Source organism: Phaenicophaeus curvirostris, chromosome 4 (assembly GCF_032191515.1).
Source record: "Phaenicophaeus curvirostris isolate KB17595 chromosome 4, BPBGC_Pcur_1.0, whole genome shotgun sequence".
Classification (NCBI taxonomy): domain Eukaryota; kingdom Metazoa; phylum Chordata; class Aves; order Cuculiformes; family Cuculidae; genus Phaenicophaeus; species Phaenicophaeus curvirostris.
The window spans coordinates 18,649,554-18,676,747 of NC_091395.1; the positions used below are offsets into that span (position 1 = coordinate 18,649,554).

The window sequence follows — 27,194 nt, forward strand, 5'->3', positions numbered from 1 at the left end:
AGAATCATAGAATAACCAGGTTGGAAGAGACCCACCGGATCATCGAGTCCAACCATTCCTGTCAAACACTAAACCATGACCCTTAGCACCTCGTCCATCCAGGGTTGCCCTGGGGGACCCTGGGCGGCTGCACGCAGAAACCGTAGGCTGGGAAGTCATAGAACAGATTGGAGAAGACCTTTGAGGTCATCGAGTCCAACCCCACCCATCCGCTGCCCAACCGCATCCCTGACCCCCCAAAGTCGCTCTGTGCTGAACGCGGCAGCTGCTGCCACTCGAGGCAGGTGAGATGCCAGCCTGACATCCCAGCCACGGGACTTCACGGTGGGAAACCAAGTTGCAGAAGCACGCAGCGAGCCTGTGACAAGTTCCACTTTGTGGGTCCGCTGCTTTAGGCTAGAAGTCACCTTCCCGGCCCTGCCATTCATAGAATCATAGAATAACCAGGTTGGAAGAGACCCACCGGATCATCGAGTCCAACCATTCCTATCAAACACTAACCATTCCCCTTAGCACCTCGTCCACCCGTGCCTTAAACACCTCCAGGGAAGGTGACTCAACCACCTCCCTGGGCAGCCTGTTCCAGTGCCCAATGACCCTTTCTGTGGAGAATTTTTTCCTAATGTCCAGTTCAACAATTCAGTTGCAACAAAGGTGTTTATTAATTACACCCAACACCCAGCCGGGAACTGCAGTTACAAAAAAAGACTCAAGCACACCCTGGGTCTGCCCCTCAGGTGCTCCCTGCACAGTCCAGCCTGTGCCGCAACCCTTTCTTCTTTGGCAATAGCCAGCCTTGCCGGAGAGCCCTGCTGGGAAACAGGCAGCTGCAGCCGTGGGAGGGTATTGCTTAATACACACGCCATCAAAACGTTTACAGAGTTTTTAAACAATTAGGCCCAGCATCACTATGACATTTCTCATCTGCATCCACTGCAAATTGTCCAGCCTTATCTGTGACTTTACTCGAGTCCAGCACTTCCCACGCTTGCTGGAATAACAGCACTAATCAGTGAGGCTCGAGCGCTTGCCTGCCTGTCTCTTCCTGTTCCCACATTGTTGTACTCTGAAGTAGCTTGCCACCAGAACGAGAAGAACTAGACCAAATTAACCCTGTTTGTGATAAACACATCCATGACTCCGCCAGGAAGGAAATGTCAGTGATAATCCCAGCTGTCTCAGTATCTTAGTCAGGGTAACACTTCCCATTTCAGGATTCACCACCAATTATCTGCCTATGTTCACAGGAAGGGCTGGACCAAATATCTGCCAGAGGAATAATTAGTCTCTCTATCAGTGGATGACCGGAGTGCCACAGTAAGTACCCAGCCCCGCAAATGAATGGAGGATCAAAGAAAGCAACTCCAGATGCAGCAAATCATTGCTACAAACCAGGTTAAGGTCATTACTACAGGCAAAGAAAATGCTAACAGCCACCAGGTGAAGTGCAGCCCACACACCATATTTTTCTGTTGGAATTCACTACCTTAAGTTCATCAGAATGCTTCTTTGGAAGGAGGTGCTTAGAGTCACCGTGCTATATTTCACATGGCGGAGGCACAAGGCAGGCATTTCAAAGGATCCATGCTACGTTTTGGATTCAGATGCCAAGTGCAGAGCTAGGTATGAAAGATCTAGCAGGTGTTGTGCTTTTATAGGTTGATGCTAAAAATAACCACCCTTTTAAAGCATCTTAACTTTAAAGCTGGATATCTAGACTTAGAATAAAATTTATTAATTGAAATAAGAACCATTAAAATCTACCCTGTTTTCTGGTAAATGAGAAATAATCCTGTCTATTCTGGTGGCATAGAATTATGGAGTCCTGGAGCTGATCAGTTCTTCAAGATGCCGCTTGGTTGTGGAAAGCCTTCTCTTGCAGGAAGTAGTCAAAATGCTTGAATGTGTGGTGATCAGCGAGAGAGAGGTCTGGGGACGTAAAGCTTCATAGCCCAGCGTGTGCAATTTCTGTAGTCCTTTGCGATGTACGTGGTCAGGCATGGTCATGGAGAAGAACTGGTCTTTTTTGATTGACCAGTGCTGTTTATAAACATTGCAGTTCTTGGTGCATTTGATGATTTCCTGGCAATATTTCTCTTCTGTGATGTCATTTGCCAGGATTCAAGAAATTGTGGTGGATGATTCCACTTGCTGACCAGCTTTTTTTTTTTGATGCAGCTTCGGTTTTGGGAGGTTGTTTTGGTCCTGCACCTGGGTCCAGCCACTGCATGAAATACTGCTGGTTGTTGTATAGGACCCATTTTTCAACATGTCACAATGTGATCAAAAACTGAATAGTTTTTGTTACACAAAACCAGTGCAGAACTAATGTAATGGTGACTTTTTTTTATTTTCATTCAGCTGATGCAGCACCCAGTTGTCGAGCTTTTTTTTTATTTTCCAATTTGATGCAAATGCCAAACAACTGCTGAATGGTCAGCCTTTAGTTCTTCTGCAACCTCTCAAGTTGTTTTGCATGGTCTGTGTCAATACTTGCCCTCAACTGGTTGTCATCTATCACATAAGGACATCTGTGACCCTCCTCATCTTCAAGGTTCTTGTTCCCATTACAAAGTTTTTGGAACTAACGTTGACCTGTGTTTTTGATGATCCCCTGGTTGTCCCAGGGGATGATGATCCTTGGTTGATAGTGCCAGCAGCATCTGCTGCTTTACATCCCCTTTTGAACTCATACAACAAAATCACGTTAATTACTTTTTTTCCCATCTTTAATTTGACAGAGTAATATAAAAAAGAATAAACTGTGAAAATAAAACCCTTAGCATAAATAAATAGAGTGAATTTTGTGCCTTAAAATGGTATATGACATGAACACACTTAAGTAAAAGTTTACTCCAAAATAAGCATCAGAGTTTACAATGACAAAAAATACAATTATTTTTGCACCAACCTAAGAGTAGGGAGAAAACACTCACATTTTTTTTTTAACATGACCTTGGACTGGGCTGTATAAGATGTGGAGCCACTGCTGTGTCCCGCAGAGCAGGCTGCAAAAACTTGTAAGCTGGGAAGTAATGCTGGAAGAGCCACAGACATTAAATGGGAATTGGTAGCTTTCATCTGCGCATTTTTCACATCCTATTGCACACATTTTTAAATCGTGCCATGTAAGGGAGATCAACACAGAGGTATTTAGACTCTCAGTGAAACTAGGCCAGAAATAGAATGATGCCCGATGAGCTACAGAGGAAAGATGTCAGAACCAGGACAACGCTTAAACCCAATTGTGTATTGTTTTGAAGCCAGCTCCACACCAGCACCTCCTCCCAGTTCCCCATTCCGTAGAAAGCCTAGCCCTTGCCTTGCGGTATTCAAATGCCTTGCTCACGCAGCTCCTGTCAGGCAGTTGTGCTTCTCCCACCAGTGATGCTGTTCCTGGCAGTACTGCGCTCCTACGTTTTTATGAATATGAAGAACTGAAAATAAAGCTTTCCGGGAATTTCAGCTGTCCAGCAGCAAAAGCACTACATCGTCACTAACAGCAACACCACCGCTGCTCCTGGGCGAGAACCAAGAACTGATGCACAGGCAAAGCCCTGACGTATATCTTGAAGGAATTCAGAAGGGAAGAGTCATTCATACGAAAGGCAAGTGATTATTGTGATATTTGGGCAGATGAACAAAGCTGACCCCTGTCACATAATCACAGGATTGTTCAGGTCGGGAAAGACCTTTAAGATCAGTACTTAATGTATGTTTCCATACAAAGAAGCCTCAGGAAGATGGAACTAAGACAAAGCTGATGTCAAGAAAGCCTGGAAACTAGAAAAACATAGAAAGATGCCTACCAAGACATTTTTGTAAGTTACTCTTACACTCTGCCCTCAGGCCCCCAGCCAGACCTTGTCCTGACACAGAGCACAGCACTCAAGCACTCCCAGCTGGTTTTATTTCTGAAGCCAGCTGGTTATGAGACTCTCAGAAGGCACATGCTGTTTATCTGGAGATGGAAATGACATTTTGGGTCTAGTTTTTAGCCGTTCTCTTCAAAGTGTACACAGACATTAGTAAAAGACTTTGTTTCTACCAAGCCTGCTGCTGGCCAGTTCTGGTACCACGGGAGGCGCTGAACTCCAGCACCTCAGCACACCAAACACAGCGCTGCGAAATCACTCAGCCTCCCTTCTAATCAGAACACGAAGCTTTTAAGTGATAATATTTAGCTTTCATTACAACCAATACTCAGTGCTGGACCACCATGCTGAAAGAGATGAAACGAAGCTTTAAAAAGAAGGACAAAGCGAGAGCTGCCTAGGCAGGAGCAGCTCACATGGAAGCAGCTTTCCAGAACACAGGAACACAATGGGTTTTTCACACAATGAAAATTAACAGCTAAACGCTAACCTAAGCCTGACCTTCTTACCAGTTCTTCCACAGAAACAGTTTTCATTAAGTTAGGTACAGGGACTCCTGCCAATAGGGGATTAGGGACCTGGGGAAGGGAGGGAAGGGAATTGCACAAACGTAGGAACTGGGCCACACAGGCAAGTTGGAAAGTGGAGTGAACAGTCATAAAGAATAAGAAATACACTAAGGTTTTAGGCCAGAACTAGCTGCAACCTGAAGAGACTTACACACCATAGCTCTGATCCAATTCACTTGTGGGTTATGAAGAAATTGGTAGGTACATCCTACAGAGCATATTTTTATGACCTACCTCAGCTTTGAAGGATCTGTTATTATTTCATAGATAAGCTAATCATTGTTGCTTTTTTCCTTTTAACATGGGCTTTTGGAGGTAAACATCCCCTTGAACCAAGGAGGATGTTTGCCTTCCAAAATATCCTGAACCTATCCTTAGCGTAAGGCATTTACCAAACCAATACACACCCATTCTGACACCTGCACTTTATACTGGATTTTATGAGCCCAGTACTGTACTGAAGCATCTGTGCATCAGCCAGCAGTGCAAAATTACTATGACCGGCATCTTATCCCTCTCCCATTTCCACACAGGGGGAAAGCCCATGTAAGAAAGCTAGAAAACCTTTTTCTTTTTTTCTGAGAGCATTTAATCATACCTGAATCGATACTGAAGAAAGAAATCACAATCTGAATCATGTGTACTGTCTCGCTTGCTAAGTTTGATTTCAGAAACATAAGACAAGCTACACATGGAAAAGTTTTAGTGCAAATCACAGGAGTCTCATTCATTTCACTTCTGGCGTTATCAAAGGTCACAGAGAAAGTTGTGGGGGAGTTGTATTCATCTCTCTGGCAAAGGAAAATCTGTATAAACACAGAAGCAGAGATGACAAATGCCAACCTCATTTTCTTTCTAGACCAGTTTGATGCAGATCAGAAGCCACCTGCTTGTTTCAAAACAGTTTTTGCTACCATTTTCCAAGGGTCTCCGGCACTCATAGGGAACACTTGACTTCATTCCTAAACATACATCTCAAAACCTGTTCTTGCAACACTGCTGGTTGTTACAGTAACGTGCAAGTGAGAGGAAGGGAGTTAAGTGACCCAACAATGGATAGCTGCATTGGAATAATTTTTTTTCCTGCTCTTCTCCACAATATAAAAATAAAACTAATTAAATAAAATTAATTAGCATGGACAGTATTGTGCTAGTAGTTAAAGGCTCATTAACTATTCCCGTAAGCACTCAATGGGCTATTTCCACATCAGTTATTGCAATAACTGAGTACTCAGTGAATAATTTTAGGGTAATTTGCTGGGGTTTTCCCCCAAATCCAAGCAAGACTGTTCCAAGCTTTCAAGGAACACTTTCGAATTTAAACAAACTTTTACAGCAGCTGGCTTGTCTTTAAAGGCATCACTAAGATTTTCCTACATATACATGACATCAACCTATTAGAGATGTCCTCGTACTTATATGCTGGAGTGAGCATCTTCTGTCTTTTGAGGATAATTCAAACAAACCAATAGTGAACTTATTATTACATATCATTTGGTCAAAAATATCTCTTGATTAAAAGGGCAAGGCATTAAGAGACAGACTTAGCCTCAAGTCATGACAAATACTGCTTCTGCTCAAGGGCAAGTTGTATTTTCTCATTAGAGCCAACTTAATATGTTCTCATGACTTCAAACCCATTTATTTGTGCCTTAGGCATAGAAGTATCAGTAAGAGGATTCCCCTGCAGGTACTGAGTCTAGAAATGGAAATGAATCGTGCTGCTTCTGAAAAGTGCTGGTTTTAAATTCTTGACCTGATTTAATATGGAACGAACTCAAAATATTTCACCTATCCAAATTTCCTAAGCCGCTATGAAGTCTAATAATTACGGTCTTAGGGGCACAATTCTGCCAAATGAAGGCTTAGAAAGAATTTATTCATTTGGTACCTAGGATTTCCTTAGTGCAACAACAAAACAAGCAGTAAAATACTAACCTTTTCATCAGCTTTCAGTGATGTCTTCAACCTCTAACACCCTCCGTGGATTTAAAAACATTCTTATTTATCTCTAGAATCCCAACACAATTAAACCTAAGCTGAATAAAAGGAGTTTACTAAGGTTTATCTTACTTTTCCTTTACTGACATCTGATTTCACGTAGCAGTGCCATATTTAAATGTGTTGATATACAGGTTACGATGATTCCATCTAGCAGTCTGTCACACCTTTCAAGCCTTTCTTAATGTGCAGTGCTCTAGCACAGACTACATATCAGCTTTGACAAGGAATTCACTATGTCACAACTGAAGGAGTTTCAGGCATATTCAAAACACTACTTTCATGAAGCCTAACTTTAGATACCCTTAAAAATCTTAACTAGAATGACTGACATGCACATGGAGCCTCAGAACCTGATACGGCTTCTCAAAGATCAGTTCTTCAAGCCTTTACCTGCATTAGTCTTCACATTTAAGGAAGAAATTTATAAACATTTTAAAAAATAAACTTTCTATTTGGAAGACTGCTACGGAAGCATCCTGAAAGAGTTCTCTCTCAAGGAACTGCCAGAGAGTGAATACAAAATTGATATTTGCATGTTTTAACAAGGGTTAAACTAGGCATCACTGACCATTTCTTACACAACTCTGGGGCAACTTCTTTGTTCTGAATTACAACTCCTTCTCTCCTTCCATTAGTTAGCCCTAGAGTACATGGAACACCCAATGTAAAGGTATTTAATTCAGCTATGATCTTAAGCTCTGGGCAGAAATATGCACCAGTCAGGCAGTCCGATCCCCAGAGCAGCCCTAGGGCTATGTCTAAAACCAAGAATGAATTAAGATCCCATCTTTTGATTCTAATCAAAAGGTTCAAGTGGTTTCTAGTGAAAACCTTCAAATCTACCAGGAAACAGTCTGAACTCAGAATTCACACAAAATTGATGTATACAAAAGACATTAAATATTTATTATAATTATAGCAGCATTACACAGGCAAGTTAAAAATGTAAAAATATCCTGATTTGGGGATTCATGATTCTTTTAATCACAGTTGTTCAGTAGGTCCCTGGGATATCTGTAGGCATTTTTAAGAGTTCTTCAACTTCTTCTTGTAAAGCCTCAGCTTTTTCACTCAGCAGCATCTATCAAGGAAAAAAAAGCATTAGGAAAAGAATACAGGTACACCAATGTTTCTTTCCAAGCTTGCATCTGGTCTACAAAAAACTTCTGCTGCTGCTCACAAGACTGCTGTACCTGTGAAAGGACTAACATTTTCACAAGTATTACCAACATTTTTTTACTGTTTAGCATATAGCCATATGAAAAAACACTAACACCTGAAAACTACAAACAAATCATACAGTGCACAGATGGTTTTCTCAGTTCTGCCACTCCACAATTCACATAATTTAACCAAACATAAACAGTTTTGTCTAGAACTGTTAGAAAAAGCACTTTTAACCTTAAGCATTTTATTTTCCATGTTGGAATAAACATACCTAAGTTGTGCCTGCAAAGTTGCCAACTTCTTGCTTTATACAATATTTCTTATTACAGCATTTCACATCAGACATACAAGATACAAGATTAGCAAATGTTCAGTCTACTGCCCTAAAGTGTTTGTTGCCGGCACTTGGAATGTAACAGCCCCCCCGCAGCACTTACAGCATAACACACACAAGTAATCTTCTACTATAACTCCCCAGTCAGAGAAAACTCCTTCAGTTGAATATCTGAGTATGACAGACTAAGCTAGACTGCTGGGTTTGGCAGTGATGTAGGTGACGAGTCTGTGTATATCCATTTCTTTTGGCTTATACAGCAGCCAAAACAAAGCACTAAGGAGCCTGCAACATTAAATATCCATAACCTTTTTTTAAGTGCATAAACCCCACAGTCAGTATGTCTACTCCATGTGAACACACAGACTAAAACTTCATTATAGACTGCAGCATTTTTACATCAACCACCCACTCATTTATGCTAGACATTTCCTTACTTTACCAAAACCTTGCTATTTTAGCAGAATTAAACATGAAGCTGATGCCATTGCAACACCTGACGATTAACGGCAACTGAGGACAGAAAACATTGCTGCTTGATAAGTAAGCCTGTTCCTGCACTTTTTGTTCAGGCACAACTCAATGTTTGGTACAGTTGCTGAATTCCTGATTGCTGAATGCTGGCTAAGTTAAGCATAACTACCATAGATAAATTTTATTATCAAGAAAACATTTCAATATATAGAATCACAGAATCATAGAATAACCAGGTTGAAAGAGACCCACCGGATCATCAAGTCCAACCATTCCTATCAAACACTAAACCATGCCCCTTAGCACCTCGTCCACCCGTGCCTTAAACACCTCCAAGGGAAGGTGACTCAACCACCTCACTGGGCAGCCTGTTCCAGTGCCCAATGACCCTTTCTGTGAAAATTTTTTTCCTAATGTCCAGCCTAAACCTCCCCTGGTGGACCTTGACACCATTTCCTCTTGTCCTGTCCCCTGTCACTTGGGAGAAGAGGCCAGCACCCTCCTCTCTACAACCTCCTTTCAGGTAGTTGTAGAGAGCAATGGGGTCTCCCCTCAGCCTCCTCTTCTCCAGGCTAAACAACCCCAGCTCTCTCAGCCGTTCCTCATAAGGCCTGTTCTCCAGACCCTTCACCAGCTTCGTTGCTCTTCTCTAGACTCGCTCCAGAGCCTCAATGTCCTTCTTGAGGTGAGGGGCCCAGAACTGAACACAGGATTCGAGGAGCGGTCTCACCAGTGCCGAGTACAGAGGGAGAATATCCTCCCTGGACCTGCTGGTCACACTGTTTCTGATACAAGCCAGAATGCAATTGGCCTTCTTGGCCACCTGGGCACACTGCTGGCTCATGTTCAGTCATCTGTCAACCAACACCCCCAGGTCCCTCTCCTCCAGGCAGCTTTATTTTTTCTTAATGAAGACCAGTATTTGGATCACAAGTATCTGCTACTGCCTTTATGAGTCTTTACAGCTTGTTTTGTTGTTGCACTAAAGAAATTCTAGGTAGCAATCAAGGACGTTCCTTATAAGCCTTCATTTGGCAGAAATGTGCCTGTGAGACAATAATTATGATACTTCATAGTGGCTTACAAAGTTTGGATAAGTGAAATATTTTGAGTGCATTCAGTATTAAATCAGGTCAAGAACTTAAAATCCTTCAATTTTAATGTCATTCAAACACCCACTTCTGACATGCTGAATTTCTTATAATGTTGTTTTTAATTTACCTTTGCAGATGAAACAATTTGTTTGGCTTGTCGTCGTGACAAGTGCTCAATCATCTTGACCAGAGTTTCTGGATCCGCATTAGCCAAGTGTGCTAAAGTTTTGTATCCTGCATTATAAAGCTGTTTGGCTCGTGCCTGCAAGTCCAAGAATGTGTTAGATTATTAGAACAGGCAATTAGAATTACCATTAAACGCCAGTCTCTGCGCCAACCCCATACATTTCAACTTTGCCTATCAATCCAATTATCTTCGATTCATATTTCTCATAAAACCAATACTCGCTGTAAGTGGCACTAACATTCAGCTAAGAATCTTCCTATCCACCCCCCCAAAATACAACTTTACACCTAAGATTTACCTTCCCCACACAATCTCACCAGCTCGTCAACCCCTTTGTCATTATTTTCTCTGTGCCTAGATGATACTGACTGCTATCCTCTTTTGTCATCCCGTTTTCTGCATTCACCATTACTGACAGGAATGACTGTTTCACATTCTTTGGAGGTGTCTTAAGTGAAAGGAGCGCTGATTTTATGTGAATTTTTTTTTTCCACAGAGTTTTCACAGAACAGAGATTTCACAAAAAAAAAAAACACAGGAAAACGCTACACTTTCCTGTTTCACGCTTATTAATATATTTTTTCCTTTAATATCTCAGTATCTTTTTTATTTCTGAAGTTTTATGCAGAATCATGGCTGTAAGGTCACATATACTGGACAGAGACATCACAGAGATTCTTGAGTTTGATCATCACCAGCATAAGGGAGAGTGTGTTATCTGTTTCTCTTAATTTGGCTTGATCCTGTTGCAATGTAGGGCAGTCAGGCAGTATTTGCTTAACAGAAGGTGTCTGGGCAAACATCTCTTTTGCAAAGCAAATACTGCTAGAACTTTACAAAGTTAAATTAAAAATGCAGTTCTATGCTAGTAGTGGAGGGCAAATTAGGATGCCCCAGGCTTTAGTATCCTGAGTTACAAAATAATACTCATTGATGAAGTGCAACACCTCCAAACATTTGGTCAATTACCTTTTCTTGGGTATATTTTCCCCTCCTCTTTTAAATACAATAAAGACATTTATTTGATGGCATTTGTGGGGACATCCAACACCTAATTGCCCACAATACATTATCTTCCTCTGTGGTAACCGAGGATTATGCATGTTCATGGATGTGCAACAGATGTCATTAATTTCACCAAAAATAACTACTAATTGGCAGAAAATATTTTCTATGCTCTACTTTGCTGTTATATGCACAGCATGACATAAAATCTCTCCCCACAAATGACTTAAATCTCCTGGAATGGTTTTAGATTGCTCCTTGGAAATTGTGTAAGTTCTCTTTCAGTACATGAACCTTAAGATTTTGTTTTTCCTTTACAGAAAACTAAGCAAAACACGTCTGTTCAAGATGTCAGTCCGCTTGCTGCAAACACCAGCTGCCAGTACAGTTATAACACTGGCGCAGAAGTACCTTGGTAATAACAATAATTTTGAAGAGCCATCTTTAAAATACAAACTTCAGCAGAATCGTGCTGTACAGGCTGGTTTTGTCCTTATGCTGAAATGTTTCCATATGGAACAAAACATGAAAAAAAAGACTTCTTTCACCTTTCACATGCAATTCAGAAGATTTTATATAAATACATAAAAGCATTAGGCTTTAAGTCTTTATCTTTATTTGGCTTCTCAGAATAAGACCTTACTGCCACTAAATTCAGTGGTTTGCTGACAGATCCTACAACAGGCTGGATAGGCAAACTAGATAATTTTGCAAAAAAAGGTCCAGTGATAACTTATAACCTTGCACTGAAGCCCCCAAAAGATTTTCTTCTTTAAAAGGAGTCTTTGATTCAGAGATTGGTTTTCTTATTTAAAACACATGCAGCACCATGAGTGACTGTAAAAGCCTAAGTTCCCAATAGAACTTCACATATTTCTGTGAGGAACTTTACTCCCATGACCTGAAGAATCCTTACGACAAAACTCTGTTTTCCAACTGAGTATAAAGCTCTATTGTGCAAATACAGCATTTTCACTGTTGATGTGGAGCTAGAAAAAAATCGATTGCCTCCAGCTTATTTCCTCAGCAAACCACTTTCCCCCCAGCCTCGAAGATTATTGTAGGATATCTTCTCTATGCCAAATTCTCAATAAAACACTAATTTGGTCTTCCAGATACACTTCAAAGGCACGTTAACATTTAGCATCCAAGTTCACACTGAAAATCTCACAAAGCCAGGTTAACTAACCTCTAGAACCCCTGCTACCTCCATCAGAGGGATGAGTTCTGTCTTAACACAATATGTCAACTGCTTGGTAAGTTCTGTCAGCAAAGCTTTATAAACCCAGAATTCTTCCAATTCCTGCAGAGACAAAGATAACTAAAATCAGATCAATTTCTGTATTCGGGAGTTAAGACTGAGAGATTTGCTACAGCAGCAAATATATATTCGGCTTTTAGATAGGGGAAGCACTGTTACTTCCAGTTATCCTTTCAGCTAGTTGCAGAGCTACATTTAGCACTCTTCAGCTGAATATCCCAAAACTGGGGAATTTCTGAAGGATAAGCAATGCATTATTTCAATAAGACAAAAAAAAAAACAAACAAGATAAGAAGCATTTCTGGAGATGACATTCCACAAGCAGATAGACTTATTTCCAAGAGAAAGGTAAAAATGTGTATTATTTCACCAACAGTTCTGACACTGATCAACACCCTGCAAATTTCCTATATTTTCACATTCTCAGTGCGTATAGCTTACTTTCAATATAAGTGCACAAGCCTGCTTTTCTCAACAGGAAAAGTAATTTTATAGAGGAAAGGTGAAAAACCACAATTTTGCCCCAGAAAGGTGAAATACAACACCTACGTTCAGTTCTAACTTAAGAGAACAAGACTCCAGATTTTCCAAAGCAATCCCAAAGAATTAATTGGAATATATTTAACACACTACCTCACAGAAATGTAGAACACAGGAGGCGAATGATGCAGCAGAACTAAGGAGATTTTGCACATATCCTCGAGACATATTAAATTTCTCTGAAACACTCCATACATTTGTCTCTTTCAGGAGGGTATAAAGGACAAGCGATAGGTAGAGCCTGTTTACCACAGCACTGTCCACTTTCTGGAAATACAGCGAGTTAAAATTCAGAGTCAATATCATATTAAAGACATTCTGTGCTACAAGGAGATTCTTTTCATCTTTACTCCTTCACATCTCTAAAACATGCCTATGATACCCCAAAACATTAAACAACGTTAAGAAAACCAGCCAAGGAGGTTAAAAGAACCTTAATGAGCAGAAGAGTGATGAACTCTACCAGAAAAATACTCTAGAATTTGTATATAATCAAATGTAATGACTAAACTGTCATCTTAGGAATGAGAAAACCCAAGCCTACCTTTCTGATGGCTTGACCAGAAGCCTTTTTTATAATAAAGCTTTCAGGTACTCCCACAATGTCTGCTACTTTTTGCTCTGCTGCACTTAGCTGACTGAACTGAAATAAGATTGATTACAGTCAAGATTATTAATTTATTAACAAGTAGTTAAAAGTTACATGTTACAAACCAAAACAGCTGCAATAATGTGAATATACTCTATTTAGCTGTAAAAAACAAACAAACAAACATCAAATTTGTATAATACTGATACCACCTGGAGACAGATAATTTCCTTTTCCTTTTCCTCCATGAATCAAGCTTTCATTTGTTTTCATCTCAAACTCCAGTGGTCTGGAAATACACTCACATATGTTCTGCTGATAAACTTCTGGTTTGCAAACACATGAGTTTTTTCTTTTTATAAATGTGTAGCCTGCTTTAGCACTAACACACACACAACGGTATTTCTATTACATCTCTCGATAAAAATGTCTACTTGCACGTTTAAGATAAACAGGTTAAAACCCCTAAAGAACTAAGCCAAATTTAATGCTCAAATATTTTTTCTAAGAAATGTCATCAACATTCAAATATCTCCTGGATTTGATGCCTTCCCAAATGGTGATCAAAGGCTCTTCTCCAAGCGTACCAACTGCTCTACAGACTCCAAGACAGTTTTGTGAAGAATTTTCAGATATTTAGTTCTCTCAAAACTAGAGAAAACATCAGTGCAGCAGCGTTTTTCACTGTCTCTATACAGTATTTAGTCAGGAGACTTGTTCATAGTCAGAACTGCAGCTTCTTCACCTACTTTGAACTATCTGTCAGTGCCTATCTCTGAATGCCACACTTAAACAAAAAATTGTGATTTTAGTGCTACCCTTAGTATACAATATTCTGCAGGAAAGGGAGTAGTTGAACTATGAGTGGATCTTAAAGCGCGCAAGACTGAACTAACGGATGTGCTTTTCAGGCCAGTGTAAGCCTAACAATCTGTAGGAAGGTATTAGGCACAGTGTAATAGTTGCAGTTACAACTTAAGCATCATCCTCAGATATGAAACAATGAGGCTTAAGATTTAGTATTTTCTAGTGGATTTTGTTGTAAAAACTGCAGATGGAATGAGTGAGCACCAGAAGGCAAATACGGCTTTTGATTAATTTAATAGCAGTTTTCTTGTAAAACTATGATGACGTGGTTAAATTTAACCGTTTTATAGTGATTTTTTTTCAAAATTAACCAGAACTCCATAGTGGCAAGGCTAGCACAACGGATTTGGAGTACTGGCAACTGAAAGGATGTCTTTCATGCCACTATTTCCTCCAAACAGCCAAACATTATAAATAAAACTACTTAGTTTTTTAATGCAATATCGGAAAGCACTCAGCCCTAGCATACTTTATTTTTTCATCTAATCGTTATCCCACTATCTACTTTTCCTATGTGTAAAGCATTTTACTTAGAATTTAAGCAAGATTACTTGGTTACTCTATGCCTCAATACACATTTGTTAGTAAATTCTCACCTGTCTCAAGTATATCATCCAATCTGGGCTACAGTTAGAAGTCATATCATATGGAGTTGCTAGATAAAGAAGATGAAGATTGCTCTCAAGAACCAGCCCTTCCAAACCTTTCTTCAATTCTCTGTAAAGAAGATTGCAGTATGCCAAGTCTACAGACCCTATAATAAGCACACAATATAACGCAATTTTAAACAGGCATACAGAGTTAAGTGTAATAGATTTTAATACAGTCAACATTTTCTTTATTTTCCACAAACACTTGTTATGCCATCTAAATTTAAGAGAAATAACCGTAACCTGAATAACTGCTCTAACCTGAGCAGTGAAATGGAACTGAGAAACGGCAGTCACTCATTTCCACTTATGTCCATCCCGTGTGTGTTTCTGGAGTGCTTGCGAATTGCCTTGGCTTTAATAAAATCCTGGAACAATCTTGCAGACTGCAAGAATCTTTCAGATATTCATCCTAGCCCAACTATGTTCCATACCCTATATCTTCCTGTTATGACAGGAAAACAGAACTTCCTGATATGCTCTTTCTTCTTTATTATGATTGGTCTACCTCTCATATGCTTCCTTTCCCTCTTATTGCTTCCCTCCAGGTTAAGAAATCCCCTGTTCACAATACCTATACATACAATAAATTATAAAATGAGGTCACGAGCCATTTTGATTACAATCACTAAATCAAATCTTTAGATATTTTTTGGGGGGTACAGTTCTGGTTTTACTCCTATTGTAACAAATGTTATTATGCTTTATTCCCATCATGTTCAGTTAGGCACCACTTGTTCATTCTCATTTTCAGTTCAGCACACCATTTAGTAATCCGAACTGTCTCTCTACAACTTATTTTACACTGCAGTTTCAGACTGAAGGTGGGAAAAACATATTGAATTAAAATAAGGCTGAGGTGAAAGGGTTTGTTGAAGTAAAGGTTATAGAAAGAATAAAAAAGTCTTACCTTTATATGTAGCTTTACCCAACGGCGTAACTGTTAGCACGCACTTGAAATTGTGGTCCTTCTCAGATATTCTTCCTTTTAGGAGTCCTTTCTCTATTAGATTTTCCAGCCCATCTTTAATTATCTCCAAAAGGCTCTTCTCTTTAGGCAGCAGCTGTTGCTGAACACCCAGCAACGTATTGTGCATAAAATTGTTGACTTCCTCATAGGTAACCGCTATCTGCATCAGTTTTGCAAGTGATTAGAGTGTTTAGAGGTGTCATTTCACATAAGGAAACATAAGCTATACGAAATATTTTACTGAATTGAAAAGCAGTTTGATAGCCTTTGTGTTTCTATAGAAATACATGACAACACAGAATGACAGACAGCTTATGATGGATCTGATGGGATTGCTCTCCATCTGTTCTATTATTCTAGCTACTGCATGATATTAATTTCTTTTTACTGTTTCTACCTGTACTCTATGAATCAAGTATTAGGAATGGGAATCGTATCATAAGGCAGATATAATTTTGACTTTTATGTACTAGAAAATTGTCATGGTACAAGATTACCTGCAGCTATAGAATAAGTTTGATTAACTATATTCTCCCTGAATAGTCTCGTTTACTGTAAGTAGCTTAGCACCAGTAGCTAAAGCGGTTGAAGCCTTAGGCTGCAAAAGCTGCCTGAGAGTAAACTTTTTGATTAAACTGATGCTGCTAACACAGACTAGCTGAATGTACGTGAATGGAATGAAGAAGATAAGGACCAAGGAGACATTTCTAATAGAATGAGGTAACTTCTGAAGGTGGCCAGCCCAGCAACAAAGAAAAACAGTAAGAAATCCAGAGACCACTGACCAGAACTAAGTGACTGGACTTGGGGACCGGGTGCTGGGTGGTACAGCTAAAACTGGAGGGCACGATCTAGGGTATGGGCCCCTCTCTGGAGCACCTGGCTCAAGCTGTAACCAGAAAACCAAATAAAAAGGAATTGGAAACCTTCACTTGGAGCTTGCATTAACCAGCAAAATCCTAGGGTTGCACCCAGTTACTGCAACCAGTGCATGTAAATCCATAGCACTTACTGAGTTAAATAAAATCACTAATCAAATCTTTGTCCTCCTCATCTGATTTGAAGCCATGCTGAATTTAAGGCCACCAGTTTTTCTAGTGAGCCAAAAGATAAGATTTTCTTTGTGTTGCCAATCACTGAAACTACTCACAGAGAAGAGTTAACTGATACCTTCAGTCCAACCAAAGATAACAGCAGGCTCTGCATTCCTTTGGTCAGCTCCAGCAAAAGATTGCTGTAACAGTTCTCCAAAGGACTGTGAACTAGATCCTGAACCTAAAGAGAGCAAGAAATACATTAGTTCAGTGAAAATACTTATGCAATAGTTTTACACTTTTAAAAATACTGATATTCATGGTTCATCTTATAAAGAACATTACTGTAGACATCTAGAGTTTGCCATTCTTGTCGGAAAACTACATGAAGGTAATTATATTTATCTTTACATAGGTCAAAAATTAAGCTAGGCAACTCAGCTCCCCACATTTATCCCACCAACTTTATCCAACAATGAAAATTACCAACAGCTTTGGTAATTACCAGGTGCCTGTCTTTTTCTTGCACTATGAGAATACTTTCTCCAGCACTGTCAATACCAGCTCGACCAGCTCTGCCAACCATTTGCTTATACTGGTTCTTCTTCAGGAAGTCACTAGCAACATAAGGAGCTCTTAGAATCACCCTGGAAAGAAGTCTTTAATAAGTTACACATTATATTAAAATTACTAAAGCAGCAATAAAATTTTACAAATGTATTCTTTAGATGTGCCTCTTGCTTAGCAAAGAAGACAAAAACAAACACACCTGTTTGAAAACATATGTAAATCAACAGAAAAACATTTAAGGTTACTGAGATATAAATAATAAATAAATCCTACTAAAACACATAAGCAACACTGATATCTTTCAGGCAGCATTATGAAATGACTTTTTTTCTCCCCTCAGATGCATTATTCAAACACACATGCACAAAAAACTGGATTCTTAGCAAACAGCCTTTGGTCATGCAGAGTATGGCAGCCATATCATCAGCATTTGTGTAAGAAAAGGAAAAACATTTTTGTGTTAAAAGGTATTCAAACAATTCCTTAGAAATTATGTGTTTTACTATTTAAACACTGTTCTTAGGACAACATTTAAAGAAACCACCATTAATTCCTTATGTATAATTCCTTGAATATGGATAAAGTTATTAAAATATTGAAGCATTTCCTCAGTTTATTAACATTTCCTTAATCCATTCAGATAAGTGTTCCTCTACTCCGCCTTCTGAGGGAGTTGGTACTGATTCACATTTTCTACATAAAACCTCTGCCATCTTACCTGTATCCCAAGTTGAACACAAAATCACTTACACTTCCAATCTGGTAGTAAAAGCAGAAACCAACTTTAAACAGTATTGATGCTTCCAACTTGAATTATAATACTTTTTTACAAAGCAGAAATTAACAGAACAGTGAAACACATCTCTGTTACTAACCTTCTAGCTGGCAGGTTCACTCCAGCAGCTAAAGTAGCTGTGCAAGCAATTAGACACAGGACACCTGCAGAATAGGCTTCCTCTATGCTTTTTCTTTCATCATTTGTAAGGCCACTATGGTGATAGACAACACCAAAAGGGATTGTTTGCTTCAGAATAGGACAGATACTTCCATTTCCAATACTCTTTAGGTTCTTGATGAGATCTTGTTTCTCTTTTTCCTTGTGAACTCTAAACTCTCTGGGAGGAATAAAAGCATTACTTCATACTTCGAATAATCATTATCTACTTTGAAAAAAATCAAGACAGACATGCTTAATATTTCTGTTCATTATCCATTCCTCCAACTAGACCTCCAAGCTTGGAGAAACGGCACCAGTAACTTTAGAAATAGCAGCATACAAGAGACTAAAGTTGCAATAGAACTCCTTTCTTGCTTGTAAGCACAGGTACAGAAGGGATCAAATACTGACTCTGTGGGTATCGAGCACATTGAAAAATAGAAAGAGGGCAAATATCAGCTTGTAGTGAAGATTATAGATACATCAAAAATAGTTTCAACTGTGATAGCAAGGCAGGGATTTTTTTATATTTCTTAAAATAATTTCTTCCTATATACAATTTAACTTTTCCAGACCATTATGAGTGCATCAAATCACACTTAAATGAAATGAAATGTAAGTCCCACTCTCTTTTCCTAATTAACTAAACCTGGTTTAGAGTTCACAACTTAGGTTTGCAGATTAGATATGCAAGAGAGATACTCAATCAAGCAGTAACATACATGGCAGAACACCAGACTATACAGAAAATATTTGTTCACTGAGCTTGCAGAAATCAGTGCGAAAGAAGCCTTGAATAGCTTCCCATAATTTATGCATTTACTAACTTTATATCATTCCATATTCCATGTATTTACTTTGTATCAGCAGGGAAGGTCACTTACAAACTAGTGAAGATAAATCATAAGTTCTGAACAATTATTCCAGATATAATTAAAAAAAATAAAAATCATGACAGTAACTTACTTGCTGAGATACTTGCACACCATTGAAGCCACATTTTCACAGTTCTTTTTAGTAGGACAAAAGATTAAGCAGGAATATTTAGGAATAACCTCAGTAACCAGTGCAATGATGTGGTCAGGATCCACTTTCTCCAGATCACTGGAATACTATCATAAACACAGATTGACAAACATTTACTTTTAAAACTTAAAGATTAAGTCTTAAACTGAGTAAGCATTTAATACTTGCTCTCAACCTTCACTAGAGTACTCCCATTTGATTTAACATGACATAATGGCAAGTAGCTGTAGGACAAACGTTTCTCTCAGTCCCTCATTTGCAAAAGTTTATTAACGCATGTGGTTTGAACTGGGGGATACATGGATTTAAGAATAGAATGGTGTGTTTTTTCCCCCTTAATACTTCAATTTCTTTTACTAAAACCACAGTGATGTCACTTGTGCAGTCTACCATAACCCGCATTTTAGTTTTTAAATGTTGAAATGCCCCTATGAGGCATTAATAAGATGACAACAGACAAAAAGAGATGCCTTCTTTTAGTATCATCTAAGAGTGATCAAGTGTGGAGAAAATCTACTGAAAAACATAAAGCACCAGGTATCTGGAATACTCAAATCTGTTGCTCTTTGCACATCAAAACACTGAAGAAACCACTACCTCAAAAGCAGTAAAAAAGTTAAAATGTTAAGTTAATGTTAAATGTTAAAAAATGTTAAAAAGTTAAGTGTTTGGTATTTTCAAGGGTTTTTTCCTCCTCAAAGCCTGTAATTTTCTTTCTCCTAGGTATTACAAATGAACTCTCATGTTTAAATAATTGCTTTGGTAAAAGTACTGTAAATAAACCAGTGTGAAATAAAATATTTCTCAAGAAACTATAAGCACTTCTGTTTTACCTTAAAATTAAGGAGACGTGAAAAAGTAAAGCCATTTTCTGTTTTGCTGTCAACTGTGTAAATGGTGTCTCGTATCTTTATGTACTCCTTTAGTTCCACCTACAGACATAGAAGCCATAAGCAGACACTTCACTTAAATTACCAATTGTACTCTAAAGATTAAGCTATTACTGATGTACAGCAAATGCTTTCTTCTAAGCATCATATTTTACATACATACATACTTGCTCGCACACAAGTGCACCTTGTCTCTAAGAATGTCTTTAAAAAGTTAATTGTTTTTATTATCTGTGTCAAGAAAATCTCTAATTCTAGTGAAGAACGTGACAAATGTTGTACCCCATAAACTACTCATAAATCATTGTCACGACAGCATTCAAGCACCAGTGGTTTGAATCCTATGTATATCAAATGAACTGTAATGATTTATTACAGTAGCTGCAATTTAGAAACTGGTTTAGTTAAAATGACACAAAAAGGCTTAACACAATCCACAGGTACTTGGATTTGTGTGTTTACAAGTGCATAGTGCTATTTATTATAGCGGTACAACTGCACGCAGTTGCAGGCATTACATTACACCATGAAAATAGGCACAAAAGCCATGAAAAGACCCTGAACAGATTTGCTATAATTCTGAAACCAAATATCTTTATCATTAGTTTATGATATCTTGTATACAGACCGGTCTAAAATTATTAGTATAGTACTCCGCTTGCAGGAACTTCTGCAGGTCTCCAACATTATTTAAAGTTGCACTCATTCCGATAATTTGCGTGTTTTCTGTAAAAGAGAAGTCAACATGAATTTACTGCCATGTTCACAATTTTTAACACTTCCTCTCAGAATTTATTTCATAATTGTTTCCTTATTGTTCCTTATTGTTAGTCTTTTTAAATACCAAAGTGATAGGTTTGAAGGGAGTGCTACAATATTTTAGTAACATTAACTGCAACCACGACTTACTACTAGTGTAAAGAATTTTCGCAAGAGTAATTTCCAGTGTTGCTCCACGACTTCCCTCGCCAAGCATATGCAACTGTGCACGGAAGGGAAAAAAATGTGAAAATATTACTGAATTAAGAGTATTTCTACAAACCACCCCCCATATAGTCCTAAGAAATTATTACAGGAATGTCTTTGTTGGACTTCCTCATGATATCTCTCTGTTAAATTTTGACAGCTAAGCTCCTGCCAGAAGTATAGCCTCAATGAAACAACATTCAAGGATCAAGGAAAAAACAGAGACAAGAGCAAATATATTTAACAAGATTTACCTTTCATGTAGCTAGACCACAACTGACACAGAAACAGTTAACGCCTGACAGTAAAGTCAGTGCAGAGATCTTTGTATTCATCAGCCTAAACCAATTGTAAACAAACTATATTTTAATCAACACTTAACAGTGGAAATTAATACAAGAAAATGTTTGGTAGCCAGCTACAACCAGGAAAAGCAGAAGTTAATTCTTAAGCCTTCTTCTGTTTAGACGCTACCATGCTAAATTAAGGTTGGCCAGCTTAAAGCATTCTATGAAATAAACATCCCTGTTAGGTGTTACACACACTCCAGACTCACAACTAACCCTTAGCAGCACAACTCAGCCACGCTACTAAAAAGCAGGATGAGGGGCAATTCTCACAGTCAAATGTTACTTACTATTTTAATTTTTTAATGTTTTATTTAGCCATTATTAATACCAGACACAAAGTCTCATGGTTCCAAAATTAGGACTTGAATTTTGGGATTCATAAAATACAATCCATGTGATTAAAATTATTTCTTTTTTTTTCCTAACCCTTAGACGTGTCTAACTGACAAGTAGTTACTAAGTGACTCACTATCAACCACTAATACAGTAGCTCTCTTATTACAGAATCTATTGTCCCAATATAGCAATCAATACTTCAGTTAAAGAAAACTAATAATCAATATTGCAAAATTAAGTACCAATAAAGTAACTAAGTAGTAATAATTTACTGATGCACACTTAAAGCAAAAACAAGTAATAAAAACCTGCTTTTTGCTAAAATATTGCATATATGGATATAAAAGTTGTGTATTGTAAATTCAATCAAATCTTGTAGCATACCTCATCTACTACAATCAGACCAAGGTCATCAATTCTTTTTGTTTCAATCAAGGAATTCACTAGAGCATGTCCTTTTTCTATAGTAGCAATATAAAGAGACTTTTTTATCCTCCTCTTGATTGGTGGAAATCTCCCTTTACTTCCTGCATATTCTTCAACCAGGAAACCCAATTCTATCCCAAAACTTGACAAAGCCCTAATCTGAAAAAAAAATGAAGATCAAATAGAGAAAAAATTCACACTCATTTTGGATTTCAGAGCTGCCTCAAGAACTCAACATACATACAAAAGACCCACACCACAAACAACTGTTTGAACTAGTGGAAACACTAACTATGACTACATTTTCCAATTGCAAAGCTAAAAAGTGTAGAAATACAGTCTAGCTTAGCTTACATCTGTTCTCTAAAATTCACCTTTTCTCTATATTAAAAAAATCAGGTTTATTTCAAGACTATTTCTTTAGCAAAACTGGCAGTACAGATAAATGCATGAACTACTACACAACTATGCACGATACTGCAAAAAAACTACCATTTCAAAATATGGCATGTTTTGCTTTGTAACTCAGGCCTGTCTGACCTCAGTGCTGGGGAAAAGTCATGGAACAGGTGATCTTGAGTGCTATCATACAGCACATGCAAGAGAACTGGGTGATCAGGCCCAGTCAACACGGGTTCACGAAAGGCAGGTCTTGCCAAACTAACCTGATCGCCTTCTATGATAAAGTGACTCAACTGCTGGATGAGGGAAAGGCTGTGGATGTGGTCTTCTTGGACTTCAGTAAAGCCTTTGACACAGTTTCTCACAGCATTCTGCTTGGGAAACTGTCAGCCTCTGGCCTGGACAGGCGCACACTCTCCTGGGTGGAAAACTGGTTGGATGGCCGGGCCCAGAGAGTGGTGGGAAATGGCGTTAAATCCAGCTGGAGGCCAGTGACAAGTGGGGTTCCCCAGGGCTCAGTGCTGGGTCCAGCCCTGTTCAATGTCTTTATCAATGACCTGGACGAAGGCATTGAGTGCACCCTCAGCAAGTTTGCGGACAACACCAAGCTGGGTGGAAGTGTTGATCTGCTGGAGGGTAGGGAGGCTCTGCAAAGGGATCTGAACAGGCTGGACCGCTGGGCTGAGACCAATGGCATGAGGTTTAACAAGGCCACATGCCGGGTCCTGCACTTGGGGCACAACAACCCTGTGCAGCCCTACAGACTAGGAGAAGACTGCCTAGAAAGGTGCCCGGAGCAGAAGGACCTGGGGGCGTTGGTTGACAGATGACTGAACATGAGCCAGCAGTGTGCCCAGGGGGCCAAGAAGGCCAATGGCATCTTGGCTTGTATCAGAAACAGCATGACCAACAGGTCCAGGGAGGTTATTCTCCCTCTGTACTTGGCACTGGTGAGACCGCTCCTTGAATACTGTGTTCAGTTCTGGGCCTCTCACAAGAAGGATGTTGAGGCTCTGGAGCGAGTCCAGAGAAGAGCAACAAAGCTGGTGAGGGGGCTGGAGAACAAGTCTCACAAGGAGCAGCTAAGAGAGCTGGGGTTGTTTATCCTAGAGAAGAGGAGGCTGAAGGGAGACCTTATTGCTCTCTATAACTTCCTGAAAGGAGGTTGTGGAGAGGAAGGAGCTGGCCTCTTCTCCCAAGTGACAGGGGACAGGACAAGAGGAAATGGTGTCAAGCTCCGCCAGGGGAGGTTTAGGCTGGACGTTAGGAAAAAATTTTTCACAGAAAGGGTCATTGGGCACTGGAACAGGCTGCCCAGGGAGGTGGTTGAATCACCTTCCTGGGAAGTGTTTAGAAGATGGGTGGACAAGGCGCTTAAGGGCATGGTTTAGTGTTTGATAGGAATGGTTGGACTCGATGATCCTGTGGGTGTTTTCCAACCTAGTGATTCTGTGTGGTTCAGTATCTTCACCTCATAATTTCAGCCTGCTTTATTATGAAATTACTGACCCTCAGAACAGCACTCAGGAGAGAGGTCACTCAATTCCCACAACCTATTTATGAAAATCATGGACTTCGGCAACATACATGTTAAAGCCAACCAACCAACAAGGCATATCAGAAAAGATAAGCAATATCAGACACACTGTATGCAGACCTTTTCTTGGACAATGGCAACATATGGCAGGATCATCAGAACATCTTTCTGCCTGCAGAGTAATTCTTGGAGAATTATTATTTCAGCTACAAGTGTTTTTCCACCACTGGTTGGCAGTGAGTATATTAAATTCTTTCTTTGCTGTAGAGATTCTAATGTTAAGCAATCATGCTGCCATTCTGCAAAAATAAAAAAAGAATTATTAGCAACCCCTTTGGACATGTTTATCAATATCAAAGTGTCTGTTCCACACAGAATACTCTAAATCTAGTGTTTGAGATTTTTTCTTCAATAAACCACTAAAAACTTCTCAGAAATGGAGCTTTCCGAAGCTTGTTATAAGCCACATCAACCTTCTATACCCATCTGAAAAACATAAAAATAACTACTTCCTAAAACAAAGCAATCATTTTCTAGCCTGGTTTACATTAAATATCACCTTAACTTAAATATGTTTACAATGTAACAGGTAAAATGGGAAACACTTTACTAGCAATTTTTTCTCTCTACAAATGATTAGTTACACTACCATAAAGTGTTTCAATTCCTCGAAAGTGTCTGAGTAGATCTTTAACTTTACTAGGTAATCCATAAAAGGGGCCTATATCAACAGAAGAAGATTCAATAGTTTTCCTAGCAACAGAAATCTCCTCTATTAAAACAGCTTCTTTAAGCTGCTTGGTCTTAGAGACCTGCGGAGTCTGAGCTTTGGCATTTCCAGTCATAGCACTTTTCAGATGATCTTTAAGACTCTCAGTTTTAAGTACATCACATTTGGAGTCTGAGGAAAAGTCAGTAGTTCTGTTCCTGTGTTCAACATCAGGACATAAAGTTGATGGACTCCTGATTTTGTGTGACGAAGAACCCGTGCATTTAACTTCCTTTTCTGTGCCTGCATGCATTCTAGAACCTGAAGAAAATTCATCCATTTTTGCAAAATACAAAAGTTGTGATGATGGCAATTCATCTAAAACAGATTCGCTTGGTTCTGGACTGATATCCACACACTCATTTTCATTCATTTGGAAACCATCCTCTTTGTCAGGTTCTGAGGTAAAAATGTTATTTTGTTTCTTCTGATGAATTCCTGGCTGAAGTATGGTGTCTTTAGCTGCTTTAACATCCATATCCTCATCCTGCAGGTATTTGCGCTCTGCATCACCAATTTGAGCCAGCAAAGAATCGTTTCCATAAAAGCTGTCATAGTCACCGAAAAGATCTTCTTCACTATCATTACTGCACTGCAAAAGCATAACAACAAGTATTACAACTCCAAAGTAAGACCAGAGAAGGCAATGCAACCTGTACAGCACATGCATCAGATCACAGAATGGTTTGGGTTGGAAGAGACCTTAAAGCCCACTCAGTTCCAACCCCCCTGTGATAGGCAGGGACATCTCCCACCAGACCAGCCTGCTCAAGGTCCCATCCAACCTGGCTTTGAACACCTGGAGGGATGGGGCATCCACAGCTTCCCTGGGCAACCTGTGCCAGTGCTTCACCATCCTCATTGTGAGGAGTTTCTCCCCAATACCTAATCTAAACCTTGACCCTTCCAACTTAAAGCCGTTCCCCCTTGCCCTATACCTACGCACCTTTGTAAACAGTCCCTCCCCAGCTTTCCTGTAGCCACTCCAGATACGGAAAGCTGCTCTAAAGTCTCCCTGGAGCATCTCTTCTTCACACTGAACAGCCCAAACTCTCAGCCTGTCCTCATGGCAGAGGTGCTCCAGCTCTCAGATCACCTTCATGGCCTTCTCTGTACCCATTCCAACAGTTCCTTATCCTTCTTACGTCTTCCCAATATCCACTTTAAACCTCCCCTGGTACAATGAAACATCGAACAGTCCTTCCTGTTCCTAACAGTAATTTTCCCACAGATTTCATCAAGCTCTCAAATTCACACACAGCTTATGTTCTACGTCCTGATGCAAAAGAAAACTTTAACACTATTATATTCCCTTGTAAAGATGGACTAAGTCAAAGACATTGTTTGAGAAGAAAAGCCGAGCTCGACTCCTAAAGGAACACACGCTTTAACTCTGGGAAACCAAACCTACGAGGGGCTATCATTCCTGCCCACGGAACCACGTGCCAGCGATGATGATTCATAGAATCATAGAATCACCAGGTTGGAAGAGACCCACCGGATCATTGAGCCCAACCATTCCTATCAAACACTAAACCATGCCCCTTAGCACCTCGTCCACCCGTGCCTTAAACACCTCCAAGGGAAGGTGACTCAACCACCTCCCTGGGCAGCCTCTGCCAGTGCCCAATGACCCTTTCTGTGAAAAACTTTTTCCTAATGTCCAGCCTGAACCTCCCCTGGCGGAGCTTGAGGCCATTCCCTCTTGTCCTGTCACCTGTCACCTGGGAGAAGAGGCCATCACCCTCCTCTCTACAACCTCCTTTCAGGTAGTTGTAGAGAGCAATAAAAGTCTCCCCTCAGCCTCCTCTTCTCCAGGCTAAACAATCCCAGCTCTCTCAGCCGCTCCTCATAAGACCTGCTCTCCAGCCCCCTCACCAGATTTGTTGCTCTTCTCTGGACTCGCTCCAGAGCCTCAACGTCCTTCTTGTGGTGAGGGGCCCAGAACTGAACACAGGATTCGAGGAGCGCTCTCACCAGTGCCGAGTACAGAGGGAGAATAACCTCCCTGGGCCTGCTGGTCACGCCGTTTCTGATACAAGCCAAGATGCCATTGGCCTTCTTGGCCCCCTGGGCACACTGCTGGCTCATGGTCAGTCGGCTGTCAACCAACACCCCCAGGTCCCTCTCCTCCAGGCAGCAGTTCAAGCCGCCCCCCAGCCCCGCATTCCCGTACCGGCGTCTCCGCCGCGCAGACGCCGCCGGGCTTCTTGGCGGCCAGAGGGGAAGCGGCGGGCCCGTGCCGCGGCGGGGCGGGGGGGCGGCCCCGCTTGCGGGCAGAGCCGAGGCGGCTCTTCCTCCTCAGGGCGAGCCCCGGGTCGGCCATCGTCCCGGCGCCGGGGGCCGCGCGGGGGGCGGGGCCGGA

General features: G+C 40.1%; 1 protein-coding gene across 1 annotated transcript; it reads right to left on the bottom strand.

Annotated features, from left to right (window-relative positions):
• Window positions 1–7,331: 7,331 nt before the first annotated feature.
• On the bottom strand, window positions 7,332–27,163 carry HELQ (helicase, POLQ like). Its single transcript, XM_069855445.1, has 18 exons — window positions 27,006–27,163; window positions 24,710–25,421; window positions 24,181–24,359; window positions 22,080–22,280; window positions 20,953–21,025; window positions 20,672–20,769; window positions 19,987–20,085; window positions 19,094–19,239; window positions 18,066–18,305; window positions 17,126–17,267; window positions 16,757–16,861; window positions 15,527–15,746; window positions 14,563–14,720; window positions 13,055–13,153; window positions 12,604–12,777; window positions 11,899–12,012; window positions 9,645–9,779; window positions 7,332–7,529 (listed from the first exon to the last, which is right to left on the bottom strand). The coding sequence occupies exons 1-18, from the start codon at window positions 27,153–27,155 to the stop codon at window positions 7,443–7,445; spliced, it is 3,132 nt and encodes a 1,043-aa protein (XP_069711546.1). The 5' UTR covers window positions 27,156–27,163; the 3' UTR covers window positions 7,332–7,442.
• Between the last annotated feature and the right edge of the window lie 31 nt (window positions 27,164–27,194).